At 38.0% G+C, this 27045-nt stretch overlaps 1 protein-coding gene across 2 annotated transcripts; it reads left to right on the forward strand.

Moving 5' to 3' along the window:
• On the forward strand, nucleotides 1-26644 carry LOC121430055. 2 transcript variants are annotated; one of them, XM_041627330.1, is made up of 11 exons: nucleotides 1-311; nucleotides 12048-12115; nucleotides 12799-12920; nucleotides 14796-14922; nucleotides 17787-17938; nucleotides 18288-18432; nucleotides 18708-19112; nucleotides 20487-20609; nucleotides 21773-21927; nucleotides 24604-24761; nucleotides 25866-26644. In XM_041627330.1, exons 1-11 carry the CDS (start codon nucleotides 209-211, stop codon nucleotides 25919-25921), a joined length of 1614 nt encoding a protein of 537 aa, XP_041483264.1. In that variant the 5' UTR covers nucleotides 1-208; the 3' UTR covers nucleotides 25922-26644. The 2 variants fall into 2 exon arrangements, with proteins under 2 accessions (XP_041483264.1, XP_041483263.1); XM_041627329.1 differs by lacking the exon at nucleotides 1-311 and adding an exon at nucleotides 5780-6102.
• Nucleotides 26645-27045: the final 401 nt, after the last annotated feature.

Here is a 27045-nt window from a genome sequence, read left to right on the forward strand (position 1 = left end):
AGTTTGGCTAGCGAGGCTGAACAACTGGGGTGAAAAATCTTGAAAATTTGTGCCTGTACAACACGTAAAATGTCTACGATGATCGAACACAGGTGGGGAGAATAGGAATATTGCAACGGAAGCAGGTTTTATATTTATTGAAATTTATTGAAATTTATTGAAATGTTGTGAATTAAAGATTGCATATTGCCTACATTAACAGAGGACCATGGCCCCGATGCTGCAAGAGGACATCCATACTTTAAGAAAGTGGCTCGTAGTCATCGGAGGAATCCTAGTCTTGTTGCCTCTCGGGACTACATATTCTTACGGTAAGAGGGGATAACGGTACATTTAAAAAAAAAACAGGTAGACATTCACTTGATAAAGGCCTGGTCACACCACCCGAGCGTTGTTGGAGCGGTCGTGGAACGGAGAGAAAAAATTCATCACCTCTCGCTACCGTTCACCATTTTCGATTTCGATTGTTTTTTTTTGGGGGGGGGTTCGATTTTTCCCCCAATTTTGTGAGCGAAATTTGACCCTCTGTCCCTCCGCTCCACGACCGCTCCAACAACGCTCGGGCGGTGTGACCAGGCCATAAAGTTGTGGTCACATCGCCAGAACTTTGCTGGAGCGGTCCTTGAACGGTAGGTAGAGGGGTCGAATTTCGAAAGCGCTCGTCAGTCACCGCGCGCAAAATGGAATGAACAAAAATCGAAATCACGAGCGTTGCCTTATAGCGGTGCGACGCTAAAGCCGGCGTTGCTTTAGCGTTAGTAGTATAGCGGTGACACCTCCATACTAACGCCAAACCAACCAAAGTTCATCACCGCAATGGATCGCTGCAACACACTACACCGTCCCGGCTATTCCGTGTACGCTCGTAAAACGCATACAACCGCTCAACCAAAGTTTGTGCAACGTTTGATCACCGCAGCGGTGGTTTAGCTTTCAAGATTTCTGCGTTGGCCTAGCGGACCCAAGCGTCCACGAACTAGCGTCTAGCAGTGCCTGACTGGGCGTTGTTGGAGCGGAGGTGAACTTTGCGGGAGCGGAAAATTGCCCGTGCAGCTCAATACTTTCGGAGCGGTAGGAGGGACCATTAGGGGTGACCGAGCTTCATACTTTGGTCTCTAAGCGCTTAACATCGTAATTATTATTACCCCGGTCATAATGATCCCCTCGACCCATGGTTTGAGAGACAAGTGACTTAACCACTACACCAACCATGACACCTCCACCTCCAGAGTTGTTCGAAAGCTACCAACAACTTTACTCACGACTGGAAATAACCAGTGAACTTCCCCGCAGCGGATCGTTTCATGAATAAAATCAGGGGCGGCGATCCTTGGGGGGAGGGGGCACAGTGCCCCCATACTTTTTGAAGCTCTGAAAAGGTGCGCTTTCTCGTATAAGTGCCATTTTTACCAAACAATGTCCCTTCTCGAACGTATGTGCCTTTTCTCCTGAGAAGGACCAGTTTTATGTGTTAGCAAGTGCCATTTCTCGTATCAGTGCCAATTTTTACCAAAAAATGTTCCTTCATGAACGTGTTCTGTGCCCCTTTCACCTGAGAAGGATGCCCCTTGCCTTCTTGTAAGTGACCTTTCTCGAATCAGTGCCCCTTTTTGCCCAAGAAAAGTGCCCCTCACGAATGTGTTCTTTGCCCCTTTCATACCCGAGGAGCACCCGTTTTATGCCGTTAGCAAGTGCCCTTTTGCCTTCTTATACGTGCCCTTTCTCGTATCAGTGGATCAGTGCCCCCTTTTAACCAGGAAAATTGCCCCTCACGAACATGTTCTGTTCCCCTTTCACCTGAGAGGTGTGGTAACGAGTACGCCTTTGAAACAAGAAAACAAAATTCTCATTTTCATATGCCTACTTATGAAAGAAAAAAAATTGTAATAATCATTCAACGTGCCTTCAGTTTCATGAGTCATATAATGTGGGGTAGATAAGCAGTGACGTACAGATGGGGGCGCCCCCCCAAAAAAAAAAAATTAATGAAATAAAATAAATAAAAATAAAATAAGATAATTTCACAACCAAGAAAACAAATAGAAAAGGAAAGAGAGGAGGGTGAAATATTATATCATTATCTGAGTATCATGTCAAAATCTTCCACAAAATTGGATTTTTGTTTTAAACATGTCAAAATATATGCTTCTCACAAATTTTACGTCTATGTCTATAGCCCCCGCAATATTTTGGCTCATTACACCACTGTAGATTACTCTTTTTTTTCTTTGTTTCAAGAACGTGCCCTTTTGTAAAGAAAATGTCCTTTTTTTCTTGTAACCCCCCCCCCCCACTTTCAACTTCGCTCCGCCGCCCCTGAAAGAAATCATCGAAAGAGTGATTTTCACTGACAACTGTAATAAACTACCGACATACTTGCATCTGATTGGCTCAGAACGTATGAGTCAGAACAAATCACTTTCAGGATGCTCCATGAAACACCCCCTTGCTCTTGAGCTCAGTGAAATGTTCCAAGCTGAATTTTCCATAACCCGAATAAAGTTGGTTTCGCAAGAAAATGAGGAGGAAATTCTGATTTTTAGTATTTCATATAAAAAAATACAAAAGAAATAGTGAGTGGTTGATGTCATCAGTCTGCTCATTTGCATACGACTAAGATGTGTATAAATTATAACTGCTTTGTGAACAGGCGCGCCGGAACACTTTCAGTTTTTGGGGGGGGGGGCAAAATCCCGAAGGGGGCACAATATTTTTGACAGCGTGAGATACCGAAGCGATCGAGGGGGAGAGGCTATGGGACCCCCCCCCCCCACGGTAAGGATTTTGTGTAAAATGGAGTATAAAAGTTGCGTTTCTAAGTGCATTCAAAAATAAATTTCTTGAGAATTAAACAGTCTTGGAGTTCTTTTTGCTCCTTCTGTTTCCTCCGGCCGGCCGGCCCTTCTGACCCAGCCTGGTGTTTCTTCGTGACCAGGGTCGCAGTTCCAGCAAATTACGAGCCTTATTGCAAACGAAATTGTTTCAAACCAGTGTAATATAGGCCTTTTAAAGACTTTAAGATGACAAACATGACCGTACGCAGCCGGGGGCCGCCGATCGAGAGGGCAAAATTCACAAAATTCACCAAAAGTGTGCACGAAATCCTTCAATTTCATTCTAGAAAATGCAAAAGCTCCCCCATCACAAATCCCCTCGCTCATACGTTTCTTCGAAAATTTAGGTCTTGCAGCCCCACCCACTCCCGGGTTGTTTTTTTTTATTTTTGCAAACGTCCATGAATAACAAAAGCTGGGATGAACCAGAGAACATAGCTGCCATCTCGATCTGACTAGTAACAGGTAATGGGAAGAAGTTTTGGAATCTAAAATACATAAGTGCTATATATGAGCTGAAATAGTATCAGACAAAACGCCTTCCAATCATGCCAATGAAAAGGAATAGAGGAAATACGGGGCTGTGAAAATATCTTAAGATTTTTTTATAGTAGAGCACTACTGTAACGCTTATTTTTTTCTTTTATATTATTTACATTTTTATTCATATCTCGGATAATATCTTCTGGTCAAGAAGACACTTTCACAGATGAGTTTATTTTGTTCATGTCTAAACATTATCTCTAAGTTGCTTTCGAGTGGGATTCACCATTTTTACAAATTATAAATTATAATCCTCTACACATGATTATTCTGAGTGTAATTTTCTGATAACATGTCTATATTGAGTTGAAATGACCTTGGTATTTTCTTTAGGGCACTGAATTGTTATTATTATTTGTTTGGCGTCACCTGTGCCTGGGAGGCGAAAAGCGAACTGAATCACTATGATCCACAGGTCTCTCCTCCCGATATAACTGATTGGAGGGGGGTGCAGGTGGACCTCGACACCGGGGTTTCCCCCTACTCTTATACGAATAGTGCAGTGGGTTCTTAACGTGCAAAGGTGGTGACTCTCCTCTACACGGGGCCTCCATTTAACGTCCTATCCGAGGGACGGAGTGTTTTCCATTGTAACATAGCCTGCATCTATGAAACATGGGAGAGACGTTTACACACAACGCACTGACTTCAGTCATCCGCCCAGGGTGGACTCGAACCTACGATCTTTGGTTCGACTTCGACGGGCAGACGCGTTCCAACACCGCTTTCTTGTTATCACTGTATTAACTAAATTTAAATTTAGTTGAAAATGAAATAATTGAAACAAGTTTCTCGAGATGTTATAGTTTCTGGGCTTGATAGATATGACATAGATTCCATATCTTGCTCGAGTAACTAGTGTTCACGCGCGTTAGTTATATCGGGTCCGGTCTGAGCGTTTCTGGGCGACCGCGCGTTTGTTAGACGACACAGCCAGCATCATAGAATTATAAACCTAATCATTGGTGGACCACTATCAATTTGCCATTCGCTTTTAGTCTGAAATGTATTCATTAAAAGGTTAAACGTTATCACACTGTAATAAGATGGAAAAGGGGCTTATCAAAGCTATGTTTCACAGAGGAACTGTTCGTCAAAAGACGCGAGGCTTACTATGATAATGTATTTGCCCCGTCAGGGGCAAAATTTTTTCATTTTTGACAATGGAAATGACAATTTTCAGGCAGAAAAGTGCCTTCATTTACTTTTGTCCTTAAATAATTTATCATTTTTTCATCTGTCAGGGGGGCACGTTGGGGGGGCAAAATCTCGTTTTGCCCCCCCCCCAAAGTTTTATTTGGGGGGGCAAGTGCCCCCCTGCCCCCCCCCCCGCTTCCGGCGCCCTTGTTTGTGAAATTAAGCGAAACTTTAAAATGTTATAACTTTCTTATTTTACTTCCGATTTTGTTGAAAATTTTCGGGTAATTCCCGTTGGATTTTTGTTTATTTAAATATACTTTTTGTTGGGGTGGACTTGTCCTTTACAATTTTTTGGGGAACACTCTCCTCTACATTTTGCTATGATATATGGAAGCCTTTTTAATGTAAAGAAATATTTGTTTCGTTTTATATAGAGTAGAGTTAGAGGTAACATAGCCATCAGCGAGAGAATTTCGAGGATGCATGTCAAGTTAAATTCTGTATAACGGGCTATTTCTAAAATGGGGGTATTCTTTTATTTTCGTCCGATTTTTCGATTGTGTGCTTCGTTAATTTCATTAATTTTATTTCCTGCCCCATTTTTTACATGTTCTTATTTCGTTTATTCCCTTCTCCCTCAATGACCTGGGAACGAGTTTTGAAGAGGGAGTGCTGGTTTGGAAAAAAAAGGAATGACGAGCGAGAAAAAGAGGAAGTTTTCATTTCAAAATTAGGGGTGATTTTGTCCAGAAAAACAAAAACAAGCACCCAAAAGGTGTTTCGGGATTTTTGTTCCATGACTTTCTACATTTAAGAAACCACTGATCTGTATATTATGTCTTAATATACATGTATAGATAATGTACATATCAGTGAAGCAAACCAACCTGATTTCTGGGGGTGCTTTCTGAGCTTTACAGCACCCCAAGCACCCCCTCCTCCTATGGCAGTGCTCTCACCCATGTTTTTATTATTAAGACTTGTACTAACACCCCCCCCCCCCCTCCTTCCCTTACCTGTATCCCCATCTCCAAACACCCCCATTTTTTCTTTGTGCTTTCATAATGTATCTATTACAAAATCACTGGGGTGGTCGCTTTTTCACCCATTAAGTACATATTTTTGAGTAAAATTCACATCCGTATTTGTCAAACCTGACGGTGCTTCTTTCATATTCCATTCATCATGACCAGCAATCCGGAACTTCAGAATACTTTATTCGATTTTCTTGACCCGTAAATGTATTATAATACTATCAACAGGTATTTTGAATGTGATTATTGTGTGATTTGCTCACAATAAATTAAGGCTTGGCGCTCCGCATATTACCGTCTTTTGCACGCTGACACTCTGACATGTCTGAGAAGGCTAGATAAGTTGATGGTCTGGTTAATCAGTCTAGGACATAGTTCGTGGACTTTACTGCCTGTAATTGCATGGACCAGACTTCTGAGTGTGGACTAAAGACCAGCTAGAGAAGAAATGGGAACTCAATGGAAGCCGGCTTATCAGAGTTCCAGGGGTATCCTTGCCATTACTGGATTGGTACTCGTTCACCTCGCTCTGGGCTCTCTGTATTCATTCGGTAAGAATATTCTAGAGTTGTTGCCCCTTCAGTGTTTAGTACAGACGCTGCGCTACAGGGGGGGGGGCAGGGGGCGACCGCCCCTTATGATTTTAAAGTAGTGAAAAGATAAAAAGAGAAGACATATGCATACTTTCAAAGAAGTAGAAAGGGAAGTATAAGCAGAAATAAGAATGTGAAAGTGAGAGGTATGTGCCTTGTAACTCGAGATCACTCGTGTTTTTTATTTCTTTCAATCAAAAATAAAATGACGCCAAATTCGGTCGTCTTTTCCCCCTCTTTTGAATTACCACGGCGCCAGGTGCAGATTGGGGGGGGGGGCTTGGGGACTGAAGCCCCCCCCCCTTAAAGAAAATAAAACAATAAAAAAACTTTCGGCCACAAAGACAAATTGATTATGTAAGCCCTATATGCGTATAATTATGTGTTGATTAATGCAGTATTCCATTCATGTCTACAAGTGCTCTAAAATCAAAGTTTTTTTTTTGCTATTCAGATTCGAATGCAGAATACAATAAACGCTCTCTTAAAGTGCGAGTATAGGCATTCAATGAACTCCTGCAATATAGCAGAATGCCTTACATTTTTTAGAATTAACCTCCCTATATGCTTCAACCACCAAGAATATAACAATACTAACGTCATAAAATTCATGTTTTAAGTCTAAACCTGTCTGTGTTCTGTCAAAAGCGCTCCGAAATTATATTATTCTTTAGGATGTTTTTTAAAGAATTTGGCTCTGCCGCTTAATTCTCCCTATATAGGCTAAAGTTATTTAAGACATATAGGTAAGAGTCGGGAGTGTTGATTCATGTTTCGGATGGCGAGAGGGGGTAAAGGCACTGTCCAACATTATAATGCAGAATTTATATGTTTATCATGTTTAATATTATTTTTATGTCAAATTTGATGGTTTTATAGCGCTTTCAAATGTTTTTTTTTTCAAACACGTTTTCGAAATTTCGAACTGCATGCATTTTTCATTTTGCCGCATCCTCAATATTTTTAGGGCGATCGCCCCCTGCCCCCTCCCCATGATAGAAGCAACAGGTAGAATGATTTGACTCTTTTCTCTACAATACTCTGTAGACTTTTGTGTTATATGGTCAATGGTCAGTAATCATTGGTCGTATTCTTTTGCAGCTTAGATGCATGTTAAATATCACATTCAGTAATTTAACGACGTGGAAGATGTACACTAGTTGGAAGTTCAGAAGTGCTCCAAATGCAAGGTTTCACTTCAAAACTTTTCTCCCTGATTTGATACAACATTCCCTCGTAGTATTTCCAAGGGTTGTCATTGACATTAAAAACCTATGTTCTGTCATGTTCTATTATATATTTTTACGTTCAAATTCTTTACATTCTGAGAATATCGCCCCTAACAAACCAAATAACCAGTCCTACCCCCATCCCCCTATCGTTAAATGCCCTCATCTGTATTCATAGCACCCATCAGGCCCTGATACATGTTATATATGAAAAATGTCATTTTGATAATGTGATTTTTTTACAGATATATATTTTTCTTATATCGGGGTATAAGGGGCAAGCTGCTTGGTCAGTATAAGGCTACCGATAATAGGCCACTTTCATTGTATTGAATATTCCAACGTCGGAAATTTCTCAAGCCCACAGACGCCCCCCCCCCCCCCCTCACCAATAAATGTTTAGCCTAGAACCGCGCCTACACGACGCCAACCTGCTTTTGCTGTTATAGGCCATTATATGCGACATTTACCATGTTTATGAACGATACGAGATGTTTCATTTGAATTTGGAATATGGTGTCTGGTTACACCATTTATCGATAATGTCTCTTATCATGGAGGAGCGTCGACCTATGATTCAGATTATTTAAAATCATAATACAGAAGTTTGCGCGCGAAGCGCCCCGAAAATTTGCCGATTTGGTATTTTTAAACTATTTTACGCAATATTGAAGGGTTTTACAGTGTTTCTCAAAGCTTTTGAAACATATTATTTGCGTTGCATATTGTTTTTTTTTCAAAAGTAATTGTGGGGAGTGCAAATTAAAGAATTGTATTCGTGAATACAAAATGGTAATATTTGTAGTTTTATTCTGCATTTTGCACATACCATTGATTCATTATTGAATCCTATCTAGATCATTCAGTGCCTTCCGTTTCAAATGAAAATTATCCATGATAGTTGATCGAAAATTTGCTATTTTTATTTTGTGTTATTGTATTTGATTTTTTTGTTTATTTCATTGCATCATTTTTATTATTTCACATTATTATAGCACGTAAGTGTATTTCTTTTGTTTCTATTTGACTATTCCTTTTATGATTTAACCTCTTTTTATATAAATTTATCGTATATTTTGTATTCCTCTGATACTGTATTAATGTTAATCCATTTCATTTCATTTTACCTCATTGAATTTTTGAGAGGGTGTAGCATTTCGATTTCTTTCGAGTCCGTTTCAGTTTTCGTTTATAGAAAATATATATAATTTGGGGGACCTTTGACATTGCTTCTGTTTACGGGAAGGATGTAGGATGGGGGGGGGGGGGGTCATCGCTTGGAACACGAAAAAAATGTGCCCTAAAACCGTGGTCACATTTGTTCTACGGCGGCCGTACGGCGAGTCAAAAACAGCCGTTTTATCAATTTTGATTCAAACCACCTATATGTAGTTGGACAAAAAATGTTAAAACGGCTGTTTTCGACTCGCCGTACGGCCGCCGTAGAACAAATGTGACCATGGCATTATCCCTCCCGTATATCCCCTCCCCTGCGTCAATGAGTATAGAAGGAAAAACTTGTGCATTGCAATGGATGTACGAACTACCTGCATGTAGACATGAATGGTTGAATCATGGAGCTATAAGTTGCTCCATGGTTGAATGAATCGGGGCATTATGCATTTAGGAGTTATTGGTAGATTAACAGTGAATAAGCTTTCGAGGTGAAGCCGTGATATTGCGGTACTTACCTGGGTTTCTCTCTTTGTATTCAACAGTAAAGCTTCTTTTCGTGTCTCGGAAAAAGAAAAAAAAAGAACATTGTGAATCACAGGTATTTCTAAAAGCTTGATACTACTATGTATGTATGCTCTCATGCCACACCACAGATACACGAGTCACTACTAACTGCGTTATGTTCTAAACCATCATACGAATACCTAAGTTTGAAAATGTGACTATGCTATCATCCTTATTGGAATAAAAGCGAATTTAATATAATTTTATATGTATATATTTCTAAAAACAGAAAATGTTAACTCAACATTTGAAAGGTTGGAGGAGTGACAGAATTGTCTAAGTGTTGTATTTACCACTTTAAATGGTTCTACCCAACACTTAAAATGATGGATTCAGCTTTATACAAGGTTGCATGTAACATTTGGAAAAGGTTGTCACTCCTCCAATCTTTCAAATGTTGATTTAACATTCGAATTTTTAGGTTGTAGCGATCGTACGATTGGCTATGATTTGAAACTAATTTAGCCTTTAATACTCCAAAATAAAGGCTTGCAATAATCCATTATTGTTATATTAGTATTTTTTCGGTTATTTTAAACCTCAAATTAAAATATGAGTTTAATTCCCATTTTCAGAAAACGAGTAATTATGAACCTCATTTCGTTTTCGGACTAACGACCCTTCGGAATTACGAACCTTATTTCGTTTTCGGACTAACGAACTTTCGGAAGTACCAACCTTCGGAAATACGAACCTTCGGAATAACGAACCTTCAGAAATACAAACCTTCGGAATAACGAACCTTCGGAATATCCGAACCTTCGGAATAACGAAGCTTCGTAATTACGAATGTATGCGATTTGCACATCTGGCTGGTATGCAAATGAGGAGACTATGACGTCATCCACTCACTGTTTCTTTTGTATTTTATTATAAGAAGTATGAAATATTCTAATTTTCTCCTCATTGTCAAGTGATACAACAATTAATTCCTCCCTGGACATGTGGAATTAGCATTGATTAATACCATATGGTTCAGTCAAGTTGAACGGTTCTCATTATCAAATCTATAAGAATGAAATATTGTATAATTCAAACAATAAAAAACAAAAGAAATAGTGAGTGATGGACATCATCGACCGACTCACCTATTTGTGCATATCACTGTTTTGTGAAAAATAAGCGAAACTTTAAATTGTCATAAATTTCTTATTTTACATACGATTTTGATGAAATTTTCAGCACTATGCTAGTTTAATTTTTCTCTATCTATTCAAGTCAGCAATTCCCTGGGGTGGACTTGACCTTTAAATTTTAGCAATATATTGTGAAAATAGTTATACGCACGTCGTCATGAATATTCATTAGATGGGCTGATGATTTTTTTTCTCTTATCCTCTTAATCGAGGTATTTATTCACAATAACATGTACATTTATATACAAACAATAAAAAAAACAATTCAATTCAATAATGCAATAATTTTTTGGATATCACATTTTTTCAAAATTCCGAACTTGTTTTTTTGTTTACATAAATTTTCTAAATAAATAATCATAGTAAGTTTGAATTCAATCCATAAAGAATTCGCATTATATCTTTTTCCTTTGAATATGCTTTTTATGTAATTTCGATAAATAACAAATTGGGCAATAACACAAAATAGATTACACATAATATTGCTGGCATTTTGCAGATCATAACCTATAATTAATGTTTTTTCATCTATAGAAATAGTGATCTTGAAAATATAAAATACCAACCTTTCTATAACTTTACAAAATAATCGAACATATTTACAATACAGTATGAAATGAAAAGTGGTATCAACTTCTCCACAAATGTTACATGTGTTGCTTTCTAATACATGCCATTTAAATAAATTGTCTCTTGATGGTAAAATCTTGTTTAAAAATTTAAAACTAAACTGTCTAACTCTGTTATCCACAATTAAATGCAACTTGAAATAAAATACATGGCTCCAATTAAAGGAAATTGGTAATGAGAACAGATTAGACCAAAAAGATACAATGCCTGGTTCTTCCGATACATCTGAACATAATAAAGAATATATCTTTCTTGTTGGTAAAGATGGGCTGATGATGTCACATCTCCACTTTCCCTTTTCTTCTGTTATCACATGGAATCATAATTGTTTCATTTTGTCATACATGTTTGAATGATATGTCTCCCTTGTAATGAAATAAATTGCAGGAATGAATATGTATATTGCACTTAAGCAGTTGTTATCCCAATATTTTTGGTTCTTGAAGAAAAAAATGAATAGACCTAATTTCATATAATAAAATACAAAATAACAAGTGTGGATATGACATCATTAGTTGCTCATTGAATACTCACGAAGACATGCCTAGAACTGTTTCACCGGAATAGTGCAAATCTTTAAAATGTCATATCTTTGTTATTCCTTGCCCGATTTTTATTAAAGATTTAGTGTTTTGTTTACTATTTTTTTTCTTAATCTGACCAAATCATATTATTTTTAGCCCAGGCCCCAGAGTAATAATAATAATAATAGCTGGATTTATATTGCGCTTTTTGCCTGAGGATACAAAGCGCTTGTTATTATTACCCCGGCTTTAGTTCGAGCTACCATCACCGGCGCTCAGTGCATGCAAGGAATTAATCCTTCCGGGTACCCATTTACCTCACCTGGGTCGAGTGCAGCACAGTGGGGATAAAATTCTTGCTGAAGGAAAACACGCCATGGCTAATATTCGAACCCACGACCCTCTGTTTGAAAGGCGAGAGTCAGAACCACTAAACCACGACACGCCCAAGAGTACCACTGTAAGCATGCAAATATTGATGTTATGTCACGAAAAAAATGTAAAGTTTGTTGCTCACGTCGCCATGTTTGTTCATCTTTCATGGATATAAACAGAATGGCTTCGAATGACAAATGTGGAAACTGATAATGTGATTCAGATGATTGCACTTATTTTATACATTGTTATTTTGTATTTACATACAGGTAACATAGTGGTATACATTGTATCTTACATCAGATACAAAGGAATTGATCCTCATCTGACTTATCAGGTAATTCTAGTTCTCATCTCTCGTTAAAAGTGGAGATGACACGACGAGAAATTGTTTTTTAATAAAAGCAGCAAAATTTGAGAAAATAGTGGTGAAGTTTGTATCGAAATCCATCAATGAATAACTGAGTTGTAAAGTTTCAATTTGTGACGTTATCAAAATCATCTTATTTTGAGGGCGATTCTTCCCTTCAAATGGTGAAATTCGCATTGTATGATCTTTTTTTTATAAAAGAAGAAATAATGTGAAAGAAATATGATATGACGATGCTTCAAATTACGCCTAAGAATTTCAACACGTCATTTTAGTTTGATATTGTGATGCAACTTAATTGCTCAGTCATATTTCGTCAACCTTATACATGTTATATTCCACCGAATGACCAATCTCTCGTAAAAAATATTTCAAAAGTAGTTTGTTTTTGGACAAAAAAGGCGAAATTTCGCTAAATAAAATATTTTTCTGATTATTGCTTTGAATAAAAAGGCAGATTCGATAATATATCTATCATCTGCACCATAACAAAAAATGTCCATATAATTACGATAATTTATTTAGTACCCATTTTATTAACTTTCTTGTCCATTGTAACAACTCTATCACAACATATCTTTATATTTCGAAATTGTATTGAATGTATCATGTGTCATATTTTTAAGTATTGTTCTTTTGGGGTTTTTTAGACGGTGGCACTGATAGCAGCGGCAATGAAAGTTGGGCATGGCCTGTCGATGCCAGCCGGAGGTTATTTAGAAAAAAGATTTGGAGTAAGGGTAGCAACATTCATCGGGGCTGCCGTTTTCAAGTAAGTTCTTCTTTCTCTTCATCTTCCATGTTTGCTTGGCATCCTTCATTTTCTTGTTGAGGTTGTGGCAAGTTGGCGCTTTAGGAAGAAGCTTTAAAGAGCCATTTTGTAGAGATTTGTAGAGATGGCGCTATCAACGAAATCAATAAGCCAGTTCGTAGTTCCTTTCTGCGCATGATCAAAAGATTCTACGCATGATCAGAAGAAGGTCATTTGTACTAAAGTGACATGGTGCTTTAAAATCTAATGATATAAGCACCAACTTTGATGTCTTGATTATTCATATATTCTTTTGAATTGTCGTTTTCATTTACATCCACAAAAAACAACAATGCTTCCACGAACGACTGGTATTTCACAGTTTGTCAAGTACATTGTGCAACATGCTAAGATATGCATTCAAAGTAGGAATGCAACAAATACCGCGTTCATTTGTGCGCTATTCTAGTCACCTGGTCTATTCAATTTCTTCATCCTGCTATGTAAGGCAAGCTTACGTAATATCTTGCTTTGAAATCTGCTTATGATGAAAGAAATGAAAGGTCATTTGACCAAAATTGCCCATGAAGTAAATACGAACTGGTCTATTTGATAACGTCAGGGTAAGCGCGAAAGGGCGTTTGGCTCTTTCCTTGCCCTGGTTTTCTCCTACCCATTCTGCTAGTCATTCTCTTACTCCTACTTCTCCTCCTCTTCCCCCTTTCCTTGTCCTCTTCCTCTTGAATATACAGTGCGTCCTACAAAAAAAAACGAAACCGAGGTTTAGCGATGATTTATCATAACTTAATCACAAATACAAAAGAGTAATGTCCTCTTTCCGCTGGTATAACAAACAAGATTTTTCATCCATACACAAGTAAAAACAATTTGAAGAAAGGATAGCAAAAAGTTATTTGTCGGAGGGTATAAAAGCTTCAAAAAGAAAATAACACGCCTAATATTTCAATATCTGCGCTACTTTAATTTGATCGCTAAATCGCACAAATATGGTCAAGAAATAATAAAGTTATGTTTCTTCAAAACAATGCTTGTATTTCCATAATTTCATGAAACATACTAAACTGCCACTGCTAATGCTAGAATAAAAAGATTTTTTTTTCAATCGGTATTCTGAAGATGTCCATGTCCTCAACATGCCTATGAATCATCAATTTGTTGATTTTCGATATACATTTGCATGTTTACCATGTGTACAGGTGACGAGTGGATACCAAGCGCGACCAAAAAAAAACGTAAAAAGGATGTATTTTTCAAGATAGGCCACGTTACGTACGCAACGTAATAAGGGTGCCAAAAACACATAAATAATGAAAAAGGGGGTATCTATTTTCGCCAGGAAAGCTACGTGTTTAGGGTCAAATTTGCGAGGGTGTAAAAAATTTAGACTAAAATGTTTTATGAAGGATGTACTTTTTGCCCCGAGAGTCAACGCTACGTGTTTAGGGACGATTTTGCGTGAGATGTTGGAGGTGGGGCTGTACTAACCCAATCAGGTAAATGTAAAACCGACGACAATGTCGTTGTACTTGTTTAGGGGTCAGTTCAGGGAATACTTTCCAAGAGTACTTGTTTAGGGTAGGGTTTCACACGCAAATACTTGTTAAGGAGTGCATTTTCAGAATATGGAAAATACGTGTTTGTGGGCTTTCCGAGACCCCATGGTCGCGCATGGTATCCACTTGTCAATTCATTCATTCATTTATTCATTTTTCCAACAAAATTAACAATGCAATAATTGAAATAAATGAAATATAACATCAGAAAATACAAATGACATAAATATTCAAATGAACCAAATATGAATGGAAGTGCCCCCGCCCCCGGGCACCTAACACCACGTGCACCCAAACTTTGTGTTTTTATCTTACGTTGCAGTTTGGGAGTATTTGCCTCGGCATGGGCAGTGACAGTTTCATTTTACTTCTTAATTTTCACCTATGGCATCCTGTTTGGTGTCGGGTGCGGACTTGCCTACACCCCTCCTTTGATCTGTGTTATGAAGGTAAGAACACATTAATTGGCCCGTATTCTGAAGTCGGGTCTGAATCAAACTCTGGGCCCCGTCTTAGAGTTACGATTGATCCAATCAACCATAACTATGGAAAGCCAGGAACGTCAACATCTAAAATACATTTTTGTAACAAATATTTTCTACATAATGATGTATTCATTGCTTTCTTGAAAAATTAGTGCGCTTCTAATTGTTTACAAATGAGATTGTGCAAATTTCCTGAAGAAAGAAATATATGACACTGATGCATTTCCATACAGTTTAGATTTATCGGATCCGTGATCTTAAGTCTTTGTACGACAGGGCCCTGGTCTAAAGTTATGGTTTGACTACGGAAAACCAATTATGACACAAATCCTGAACAGCAGAGGCTTAATGCATCAGCTCATTTGACTCTCAAATCATTGTTCCCACTGTCACGACTTGTGCCGCGATTGAAACTTTGGCCTCTATCGTGGAGCAATGGTAATGATCGTATCATGTCTTATATCAGTTGTGGCATTCGTGTGGATCGTAGAATTTTTTTGAATGGTTCAAAAAGTTTCGCGATCAGTTACGAAAGGACAATCGCGGCGTTTGTAGAGGATCGCGCAGGCAGTGGGAACGACGTGTTTCTGCGGTCTGGGAAGGACAGATAAGTGTCCTCGCCATTTAAGAATAAGGGATGAACAAACTTAAAATTTTGACTTTTTGGCTTGCCATAATTTCAGTATAGATTTGGACCATGGTGTAAGTTAAACAAGACTTCAGAATACGAGCCAGTGCATAGTTTTTGCATGTCATGTCCTACCGGGAAACTCTACAACGCATCAATTCCTTTCAAAATGCAATTAAAATCACAACAGAGAGCTGAGAGGCTTTTGTCGAAAGTTGGTAGACTGGGAAAGCAGACCATCCGAAATATTGCACCGGACGAACAATTGCAAATATGCCGTTGTCCAGAGTCAAGAGATTCCGATGCTGTCCCGGTCTACCAAACTTTCGACAAATGCCTCTCAGCTCTCCCTTGTGATTTGACTTGCATTTGGAATTTGTGCGCCGCAGGGAGTTTTCTCGTAGTATAAATGCGAAAAGTCCAGATTGACACTTAGAGCTTAGTCACTTTTACTCTACGGCGGCAGTACGGTGTGTCGAAAACAGCCGTTCACATCTTATGTACGTGCTACACAGAGGTGGTTTATATAAAATGAATAAAACGGCTGTTATCGACTCGCCGTTCGGCCGCCGTAGAGTAAATGTGACCATGGTATAACTGCTGTAACGACCACACCAACGAACCTTACTTCAAACCATCAGATGGTCTATGACGTCTGTCATTAGTAATAACGTAATTTTTGTCCGTCTGCTGGAATCGGTTCGCCTGTGTAACTGTAGAATTAAGAGCTATTTTATAGGCAACATTTTGAAATGAAGTGAGAAGTAGGGGAGGGGGCGTTTTCTTTTCAATTGCTCGATCAAAGGATACTGATAATGACGATTATAAATTGTTTAACATTACTATAATCATCATAATTATTGTTGCTATGATCATTATCATTACCGTCACCATCATCATCATAATCATCGTATTCATTACCACTATCAGCATCACCAACACCACCACCACCACCGACACCACCACCGTTATCATCATCATCATCATCATCATTATTATCATCACCATTATCACCATCAACATCATCATCATCATCATCAACATCATTATCATCATCATCACCATCATCATCATCATCATCATCATCATGATCATTATTATCATCATCATCACCATCATTATCATCATCACCATCGTCATCATCCCCATCACCACCATCATCATCATCGCATTCTTTACCACCATCATCATCACCAACACCAACATACCACCATATTCATTATCCTCACCATCATCATCATCATCATCATCATCACTATCATCATTATGATTACCACGACCATCATTATCACAATCATTATTTGTCACCATCATCGTCTTCGACGTCATCATTACTGGAGTATAGATGGAGGAGGGGGGGGGGACTTGGGGGAAAAGAAAAGAAACGGAAGTGTAAACACCATTATTTCATGAATATTGTATCAACCTCCATCACAAATATTTTTGTATTGAAAAGGTCAAAAAGTTTCCTCACTCGCATGCAACTTTATGAAAGGTTTGCCCTATGGGTGTTCCCGATACCCAATGTCTGGTCTCCTCAACACATTCTGTACTCATTGCGCCATTGATCATGATCATCAATGGTGGAGCGTCGTGGCCCAGTGGATTAGTCTCCGGACTTTGAAACAGAGGGTCGTTGGCTCAAATCCCAGCCATGGCGTAATTTCCTTCAGCAAGGAACTCATCCACAGTGTGCTGCACTGGACCCAGGTGAGGTAAATGGGTACCGGCGGGAAGTAAATCCTCAAAAAGTTGTGTGCACCTGAATAGGTAGCATAGCTTAGCCGGGTAATAATAATAGCAGAGCCCGCTAGGAGAACAGTTTTCGGAACTGAAGTGACTACCCTGGGTACATATACCGTTATTATTATTATCATTATTATCATTATTAGTAGTAGTAGTGGTAGAAGTGGAAGTAGTAGTAGTAGTAGTAGTAGTAGTAGTAGTAGTAGTAGTAGTAGTAGTAGTAGTAGTAGTATAGTAGTAGTAGTATAATAGTAGTAGTATAGTCATAGTGGTAGTATTAGTAGTAGTAGTATAGTCGTAGTAGTAGTAGTAGTAGTAGTAGTAGTAGTAGTAGTAGTAGTAGTAGTAGTAGTAGTAGTAGTAGTAGTAGTAGTAGTAGTAGTAGTCAATAAAAACTTTTAATAATCCAATGTTAATAAAATCCGATCCTACTCCCTTCATTTTTCCCTGTTAGTGGATGCCCAATCATAAGGGTATGGTCAGCGGTTTGACTGTGGCCGGATACGGAGCCGGTTCTTTGGTGTTCAATCTCGTCCAGACGCTCTTTATAAACCCGGATAACCTCAAACCTGACATCAGGGACAACGGACAAGGTGCTGAACAATGGTAGGTTCAGTGTCTTATTCAGGGGCGGTGTCAGGGTAATAAAGAGTTTTTGCATTTACACTCTCTACAACACACCGATTCCTTTTAAAATGCGAATGAAATCACCAAGGAGGATATACATTGTTGGTAGACTGGGACAGCAGATCATCCGAAGGTTTGCATCAGACCAACAGTAACGCGTGTATGTCGTCGTCCAGAGCCAAGAGATTCCGATGCTGTCAGAAATTTGCAATTTATTAAAAATATATATACTTGCAATTAATATAAGAACATGAAATTGACTTGTAATCAATTGAATTTTTTCGCACTGCTCCAAGAACTCTTCTATTCTTTTATGAAAATTCATTAGGTTTTATTCTCAGAACGAGGTCCTGGATCGCGTTCCGTTTTCTTTTATTCAACAAGGAATCATCTTCTCCATCATGCACGTCATTGGCATTGTTCTCCTTGGTGATCCACCAACCATCATCAAGAGATCAAGAAGATACGCCATCGTAAGTAGAGACATTCCTCTGTATTATACGGGACAACCGTTTCTCTTTACTAGTAAGCAGAGTTAATGGTTTCAAGTAGAGATAATGATTTCATATCCATATAGGCACCTTATAAATGAAAGCCTGTACTGCGTCTTTTATATCAGAAATCCCGCTATGAAGGCACTGAAGTTCTTTTACAGTGGCTTTCTATATTTCCCATATAGTCTTGATCTAATAAATTTATTAACCGTAATATTGAGAGTAATGACTTTTCTTCTTTTTCTTTTTTTCAGAGACGTAAACAAAAACCGATAACCGAGAAATCGGGTATACTGATGAACGAACGACCTCTATCAAGTTCCGACAATGACCGTGACGACGGCGGTTCAGCGACCGCAGAGGGCGCTACAGGAGATCTGCACCACGAACAATCTTCTACGGGTGAGAGTGCCAACGCTGGAATTGAAGCCGGGACAGCGATCGCTGAGGAAACTGATGGAGACAAGTCCCATCTAGAAAACGGTGCTTCGACCTCGACATCGAGGTCGCCCGGGGAATCGTTGGGCGACCTGGACCGGAGATGGTCTGGGAAGACGCTGGCGCCGTTGGAGATGCTAAAGGACTGGTCCTTCTGGCATCTTGCCTCATCGTTCACCATGAATAGTTTTGTCATCCTCTACATTACGTCTCTATACAAGGTATGGGTAGAGGTACAGTCTAACCTGGGTCCCGTTTTATCAAGATTTCACATGCATAATTTCTATAATAAATTTTCCATCAGCCAACCAGATTGAAGGATTTCAGTAGCTTTTAACTGTTATTGCGAATTTCTTATTATAACAAGTTTTATTAAAATGCGCCATGGACGTTTTAGCGGGCGGACACTGACTTACGTTTGGCGAACAGTTTTCTTAATTAAATACTCCTAATTCTCCTAATCCTTGATATCAAGAATTGTCGTTTGTTTACAACAAACTTATCAAGAAATGTTTTATAATCAAAACAATGAATTTTTAAGTGTTGTTCCTGTAAGACAATTCCTGATATCATGAAATGTTGATCGAATGAGAAGACGGCGCTTGCCATACGTACGTTCGCACAGGTTGACTGAAATCCAGGGCCCCATCTTACAAAGAGTTAAGATCGATCCAATCATTCGTAACTATAGAAATCCATCAGTGTCATGATTTCTTCTACGGGAAATTTGTAACATGTCCTCTGTAAACAAAGGAGAACACACCAAATTGTCAAGAATTCAATTAATTTATGGATATACAGTAATACCTTGAAAAACTTGAACGAACAAAGTATTTTGTATGTTGACGTTGCTGGCTGTCCATAGTTACGATTGATTGGATCAATTTCAACTCTTTGTGAGAAGGGGCCCAAGTGTGGCAGTCCTTTGAAGGCCATTGTTTCCACTGAGTATATAGGAATACTTTGCATAGTTGAGGAATATTAAGAAGAAACACGAGAGGAAATGTGGGGCACGATAGAGTGATGGTGAGAAACGTGTTGGTTGTTGGTCCATGGTAGGATAAACCTTCCCGACAGGGGCCGCTTTAAGTTTGTGAAGACAGGCTGGATCTTCGTATCGCCCTTCTTGTTCTCATTTTGACCATGTTGACTGCGATAGTGATGTTGCTCAGCTTGCCCCAACATGACGGGGTAAATGGATCAATGAAGTAGTAACGACTGATTGTCACTTTGATTGTCATGCCGAGGAATGTTAACCAAAAATTTAAACATATTTTTTCCAAAATGATACGATTGATTTCTTGATTGTTTTATTTTCATGTATGTTTAACTGTTCCACATCATTCCAATTTACTTGAACAAGTTTTATGAAACGGAACAATACAATGTTGGCCGTTTGATTGGGTTTGCTTAGCATTCTAAGCCTTGACAGTAAGACTTCGCATTGCTGACTACTAGTACCGGATGTTCCTTTTCAAAGCCTAAATGGAAATTATGAAAAATTTATTTACAACGGATTGAGATAATAATTGTCCGAATTGTTTCAAATGTGTAATTTTGTTAGTATTACCCATGTTTTTATTACTACTTTACAGGCATATGGACAGACCTTTATTCCTGACGATCTGTTCCTTGCTGTTGCTGGATCGTGCGCCTCTGTCTCTAACGCCGTGGGTCGAGTGTTCTGGGGACATATAGCTGATAGATTTTCATTCAAGGTAAGGTTTTAATTATCTATTCAAGGATAATTATTTTCTGTACATTCATCGCCAGACCTTCATGTTACAGATTTCTGTTTTCACCATGGAACCGCCGAGTTCAGATCACCAGGAGAAAGAAAAAAAAAGTAAAAGAGGAACTGTCATTGCCACCATCAACCCCATGGGAAAAAGTTAAAGGACGGGGAAAAGGGAAATTGAAAGGAAATTAAACGGACATGTAAAATAACATATTGGATGTTACGTTAAAAACTGACAAATAATTTTATTTTTCACTTTATTAAATGTTTAGATTGAAGAATAAAATTTGCCTTCCCAATTCTATTTTATAGTATTATTGTACTATAGAAGTGATTTAAATTTCACTATCATTGTAAATGTAAAAAAGATTGAAAGAGAAAATAAATGAATTGAATCGAATGTTTACACGTCATTGTCAAATTCATTCATGTAACCCAAGAAGCTGGGAGAATTACTACTTAATAAACCCTAGTAAAATATTATCATCTAAATCAATAAGACACAGGGGTCCCGATGTCTGGCACTCACTTTCCAGTGAGATCAAACAATCTTCATTCTAATCGACATTTAAAAGGAAATTTAAAGATCAAATTCTAGCTGAATATTAGTCGGAAGAAAGGCAACTTTTGAAGAAAAAAATTGAAAAAAATGAAAAATCAAATTCCAGCTAAATATTAGTCGAAAGAAAGGCAACTTTTGGTTATGTAAGGGGGGGGGGGGTAGTTAAGGATTTCTCTTGGGCCAGGTATAATTATAATTGTGCTTTCTTTGTATGTTATTTAAGTATATGTATTTCGCAATTGTATTCTGGAACAGGGATAACCCCTTTCAAGTTCCTCGCAGATTTTTCTCCTATATTTCTCTTACAACATAAGTTTTATCATTTCAAATTCATATACCTATTCACTGTATTATTGATTCAATTATTATGGTTTTATTGTTTAAATGTATATATTTTGTATTGTTTTTATCATGAGAAATAAAATCAATCAATCAAATCAAATAAAACTTTCAGACTGTTTAAAAATTTTTACCTTAACTAACGTTCTGCGTTCTCAGTATTTTGTCTCATTGTACCATCGCTAATGATGAAAACCTCAACAATTAAACACCATAACGTCCGTTTTTATTTATCTTTTCAGGTCTCTTTTATTACTCTGTCTGCCGTAATGTCCGTCTTCACATTTACATTTGGGCTTAGCTTCTACGGCAGCAAAATAATGTTCACCATTTGGCTGGTTGTCATATTCTTCTCGATAGGGGGCGTCTTTTCTACCGCTCCAACGGCCACATCAAGGTTAGGCTTTACATCCTCGCCCAAAAAACAAATCACGAGATATGAAAGTTTACATGGAGCTATCGACTGTATTCGTTTCGATTTCGGTACTCTAATTCGGTGACATTTGGCCGAATTGTCATTTGCACAAATCTTCTCTTTTTTTTAATCCTTACACGATAAAAAAGGTGTTTGATTTTGCTCTCTACAAGTGCAGAACGACGTTCTTTACAGCGGCGTAACAGGGGTAGGTGGCCGGGGGGCGCGTTTCCGTTTTACACCCTGGCGAAGGCATTTTCCGGAAAAGTAGCCAAAAAGCGACTAGTGAAGAGTCTACGTCTACGTTTGTTTACATTATCAGCTGGGCGCGCGATCCAAAGTCCGCACCGAAGTTATCCGCAGAACATACATACCGTACTTGAAAATGCAGCTGAGCTTATACTTTCCAGGTTCAATACGAAAGTTTGCCTTGATCATTTGCCTTGCCGATTCGCTGATGTCTGTCTTTCTCTCTATCTGTCTATATATCTATCTCTCAAATTCTATCTCTATCTATCTATGTAACTGCAGTATCTATCTATCTAATAATCTTCTCTGTCTCTCTCATTCTTTATCTAACATCTATCTCAAATTCTCTCTCTATCTATCCATCCATCTGTCTGTCTTTCTCTATTTCTCTCTCTCTACCTACCTATGTAACTACAGTATCTATCTGTTAATTTGTCGCTCTTCTCTCTCATTCTTGATCTATCTGACATCTATCTATCTCTCAAATTCTCTATCTATCTCTCTATCCATCTATCTGTCTTTCTCTATTTCTCTCTTACTATCTATTTATCTATTTTTTAACTAGAGTATCTATCTATCTGTTAATTTGTTGATAATCTTCTCTGTCTCTCTCATTCTTTAATTATCTATTTAATATCTCTATCTATCTATCTATCCATCTGTCTGTCTTTCTCTTATTCTCTCTATCTATTTATCTATCTATTTTTTTAAACTTATCTATCTGTTAATTTGTTAATATTCTTTGTCTCTCTCCCTCTTTATCTATCTAACATCTATCTATCTCTCATCTATCTATCTATCTATCCTTCTCTCTCTCTCTCTCTCTCCCCCTCTCCCTCTATATATCGACCTCTCTGTCTCTCCCCCTCTCTCTATTTATCTATCTATCCATCCATCTCTCCCTCTTTCTCTCTCTTTCTATCTGTCTATCCACCTCTCTCTCTCTCTCTCTCTATTTCTATCTATCTATCTGTCTATCTTGTCTATATCTAAATCCATCAAACTTCAATTTGTCTTTCCTGTGTCGCACGCTGCATGCAACCAGCGACGTGTGTAGACTCTTCACTAGTCGCTTTTTGGCTACTTTTCCGGAAAATGCCTTCGCCAGGGTGTAAAACGGAAACGCGCGGCCGGGGGGGGGGGGGGGGGGGGGCAAGAGCCAAACATTTCCAGGTCATATAGCATACTACCTCGTACTAGTATGAGAGGGTCATATCATGGTATGAACAGGCCTAATGGTCTAATGAGGCGACGATTTTGAGAGGACCAGATATTGCGTATCGGGCAGAATTTATCTTTAAAAAAAATGTTGCGAGCGAGCAAAATTTTTGATATTTTTAATGCAAAAGTTAGATTTGTGATAGATTTTGACATATCCAGAGAATACATTTCAATCTTCTCTCTTTCTATTCCTTCTTGTGTGGTCTGTACGCCACTGTGAACAGGATTTTTTTGCAGCAGTAGCGTGAAGAGTAAAAAAAAGAGGGGCGCAATATGGCGCATGTGCTACAAAACTACTTAATATAAATCCTGAGCGAGCGAAACGAACGAAAATAAATCACCTTTTCATGAGATTCTAACTTTGAGATATTTTTTGACATTATATTCAGTAAATAAAATCATAGTCCTACACTTTTCCTTGTCTTTTCTTTCTTCCTTTTTTTCTTGTTTGCAGAACTTTTGGGGGCATGGCCCACCCCTTCCATACTCATATACGGCAGTGCTTTACGGAGCCCCCGGAACTTCTTGATATCAAAGCCATTTAAACCTCGCAGATTGCCGCTATTTTTAGTCAAATCGCGGGTGTATACAGGACATAGCTTTTACATAACACATTTATTCACCCAGTTGCGTAATGAACTAAATATTTCGAGGTGGGCAAAATATCGCGATGCGGGAATATTTGTAAAAAGTTGCTAGCGAGCAAAGCGAGCTGGAAAAAATAATTGCCTATTGAAATTAAATTCTAATTATGTGATAGACTTTTCCATTATATTCAGCAAATAACATAAATTTCATTGTTTCGATTCGTTTCATTACTTTGAAGAACCCACCTTCAACCGACAAAGGAAATTATAATTGGTATGTCGAAAAACTGTCTATCTGACAGTCAATCTGATCGGGGTTGCCCTAGCCACTAACCCGTCTCTGTGGTCTAGTGGTTAAGGCACCGGCGTTCAAAGCTGGGGGCCCGGGTTCGATTCCCGGCAGAGACATTTTTTCGGCATCACCAATTTTTCCAAAGGGTAGATATCTCTGGGGAACCTTGATTTAAGCTACTCCTACCATTGTTCTCTTCATCCATTTCTTTACAAACAATATTTAAATAAAAGACTTGCCAAAGCTGTTATACATGTATTAATTTACACATTTATATATATATATATATAATATACTTCTTTTCCACAGGGCGTTCGGATCTGAACATCTTGGTGTCAACTACGGGATTTTATTTCTGCTCGGGAGCTCCATATCGTCTATCGTCGCTGCCGTCACTCAACAGCCTATTCTTCATTTCATGTCTTGGAATGTGATCTTCATTTTGACCGGAGGATTTTCGACATTAGGTATTTAATACAGTAAAATCATATATATCTATCAATGATATAGAATTGATAAAGATGACGATATCAGTATAGGCATATGATATATTAATGCGAGTGAACGAAATGAAAAAGATTGAATGGATGTAGAAGGAGGATAATTTATGAAGAGGATAGAAAGTGACATAAATCTATAGTAAAAATATAATAATAATGAAAAATTTGAGCTCTGTACTTAGAGAACTGGTCCACAATTAAACTTAACGTCTAAATGGTTCTAAATACCATTTACCATATCCTACTTTAGCCTATTTGTTAGCCTTTAAGTTAAACCTGACTTCAGAATACGGGCCTAACTCTACTTCAAATTGGAATACAGGAGGGGGGGGGGTCAATCTTGCCATCGCCTGCTGCACCAATTAGGATACTTTCCTTATAGTGATACACCAATGATTTGAAGAACTGGATAAAACCGTTAAGGGCTCATGTCCAAGAATGCGGGATACGGGTGGATCCGACATGAGATTCTACATCTGTAGACCAAATGAAAGTGCACCGAATAGCTGATGTAAACCGATCGATCAGTGGCGGATCCAGGGGGAGGGGGACGAGTGTGCCCCCTTAAAAGTCAGAGCATATATTTTTAATTGGAATTTGTTGTTCATACACAAGGACTTTTTTTTTCTTTTTTTTACTTGTCAAAATTTTGGTGGACGAAGTTACTTTCAATTTTAGTTGAAAACGTTTTTTTTTTGTTTTTATCATTTTTGCTTGTCAACGTTTCCTCGGAAAATGTGCCCCCTCCCTCCTTTGGAAAATCCTAGATCCGCTCCTGCTATCGATGGTATACTAGCCATCTTTAGATTATGAAGAGGGGAGTAAATGGAGATCAGAGCGTGGACGTTGACCGGGTGAAAGGTCAGTTAGATGTTTTGGCGGGAAACGGGGCAAAACAAAAATTTATAACCAGACCGATATTCGAATGAGAAAGTTGAGATGGTGAGTACGGATGTCAAAGATGGGGATTGGTTTGTTGATGCAGCTGTGCCAAACATTTGGCGGGTTTCCTAACTATATCTTTGTTTCACCCATTCATTGTATTTACTTTTTTTTATTTGATATCAACAGGTATGATCATCGCCATGTTCTTCAACGTCAAAACACCAGATGGTGTGGACATATAGTCAGAGGATTTGTTTTTACTTCTACGATGTTATTTAACAACAATAAAACAAAAATGATATGAAGACGAATGGACTGAAACAGAGAACGGCCTCTGTATACCTTGACATATTTTGCACAAAAACTTTAGACTAACTAACTTTATGCCACCCAATTTCTTCCCCCCATCCTTCGAGCATTACAAGTGGTTGGAAAAATTGCACCCTGAATGAAAACATTTGTAACCAGTGATACTGGTGTCGCGATATGGGAAGATGATTTTATTACAAATTCATTTACTTTTATATATATCATGTTACATAGACATACCACAAAACAATTGTACACCTGGATATTTATTTATTTAGTTATTTTCTTTTTATTTTTTTTTATTTATTTATTTTATTGATAGGTGCACAAAACCAGAAAGTTGCGAATTTGCACCTTTGAGTGCACTTATAGTGTGACATTGGACGACACCTTTTATATATTAAGGTGCTCAGTCAATTTCTCTTTTTCAGAGTATGATTCTTTTACAGTGCTATTCGCCTGTCTGGGTTCTTTTTTAGTGTTATATATAGTGCCTGCTGATTGGTTCCTTTTACAAGGGTATGCAAATTATGCCAATTATTAAAGCTGTCTCTGCCCCAACCAAGTGTGCACAGTTTTTCATGTTGTTTAAAGGACAAGTCCACCCCAAAAAAAATTGATTTGAATAAAAAGAGAAAAATCCAACAAGCATAACACTGAAAATTTCATTAAAATCGGATGTAAAATAAGAAAGTTATGTTATTTTAAAGTTTCGCTTCATTTCACATAACAGTTATATGCACATCTCGTTCGGTATGCAAATGAGGAACTGATGACATCACTCACTCACTATTTCTTTTGTATTTTATTATGTGAAATATGAAATATTTTAATTTTCTCGTCATTGTCATGTGAAATGAAGTTTCATTCCTCCCTGAACAAGTGGAACACCATTATTTTAACATTTTGTGCTTTAGGCAAGGAGGTCCTAATCGTCAAATTCGCAAAACTTGAAATATTGTATAATTCAAACAATAAAAAACAAAACAAAAAGTGAGTGTGTGACGTCATCAACTCTCTCATTTGGATGTAACTGGCTCGTTCATATAACTATTTT

The sequence above is a fragment of the Lytechinus variegatus genome, chromosome 16 (genome assembly GCF_018143015.1).
Source record: "Lytechinus variegatus isolate NC3 chromosome 16, Lvar_3.0, whole genome shotgun sequence".
NCBI lineage: Eukaryota > Metazoa > Echinodermata > Echinoidea > Temnopleuroida > Toxopneustidae > Lytechinus > Lytechinus variegatus.

Excerpts from the sequence above, each read along its gene's own strand:
- LOC121430055 (XM_041627330.1), top strand. The coding sequence starts at position 209 with ATGGCCCCGATGCTGCAAGAGGACATCCATACTTTAAGAAAGTGGCTC. Across the intron at positions 17,939-18,287 it reads GGACAAGGTGCTGAACAATG|GTTTTATTCTCAGAACGAGG; the intron begins GTAGGTTCAGTG and ends AAAATTCATTAG. Across the intron at positions 18,433-18,707 it reads GATCAAGAAGATACGCCATC|AGACGTAAACAAAAACCGAT; the intron begins GTAAGTAGAGAC and ends TCTTTTTTTCAG.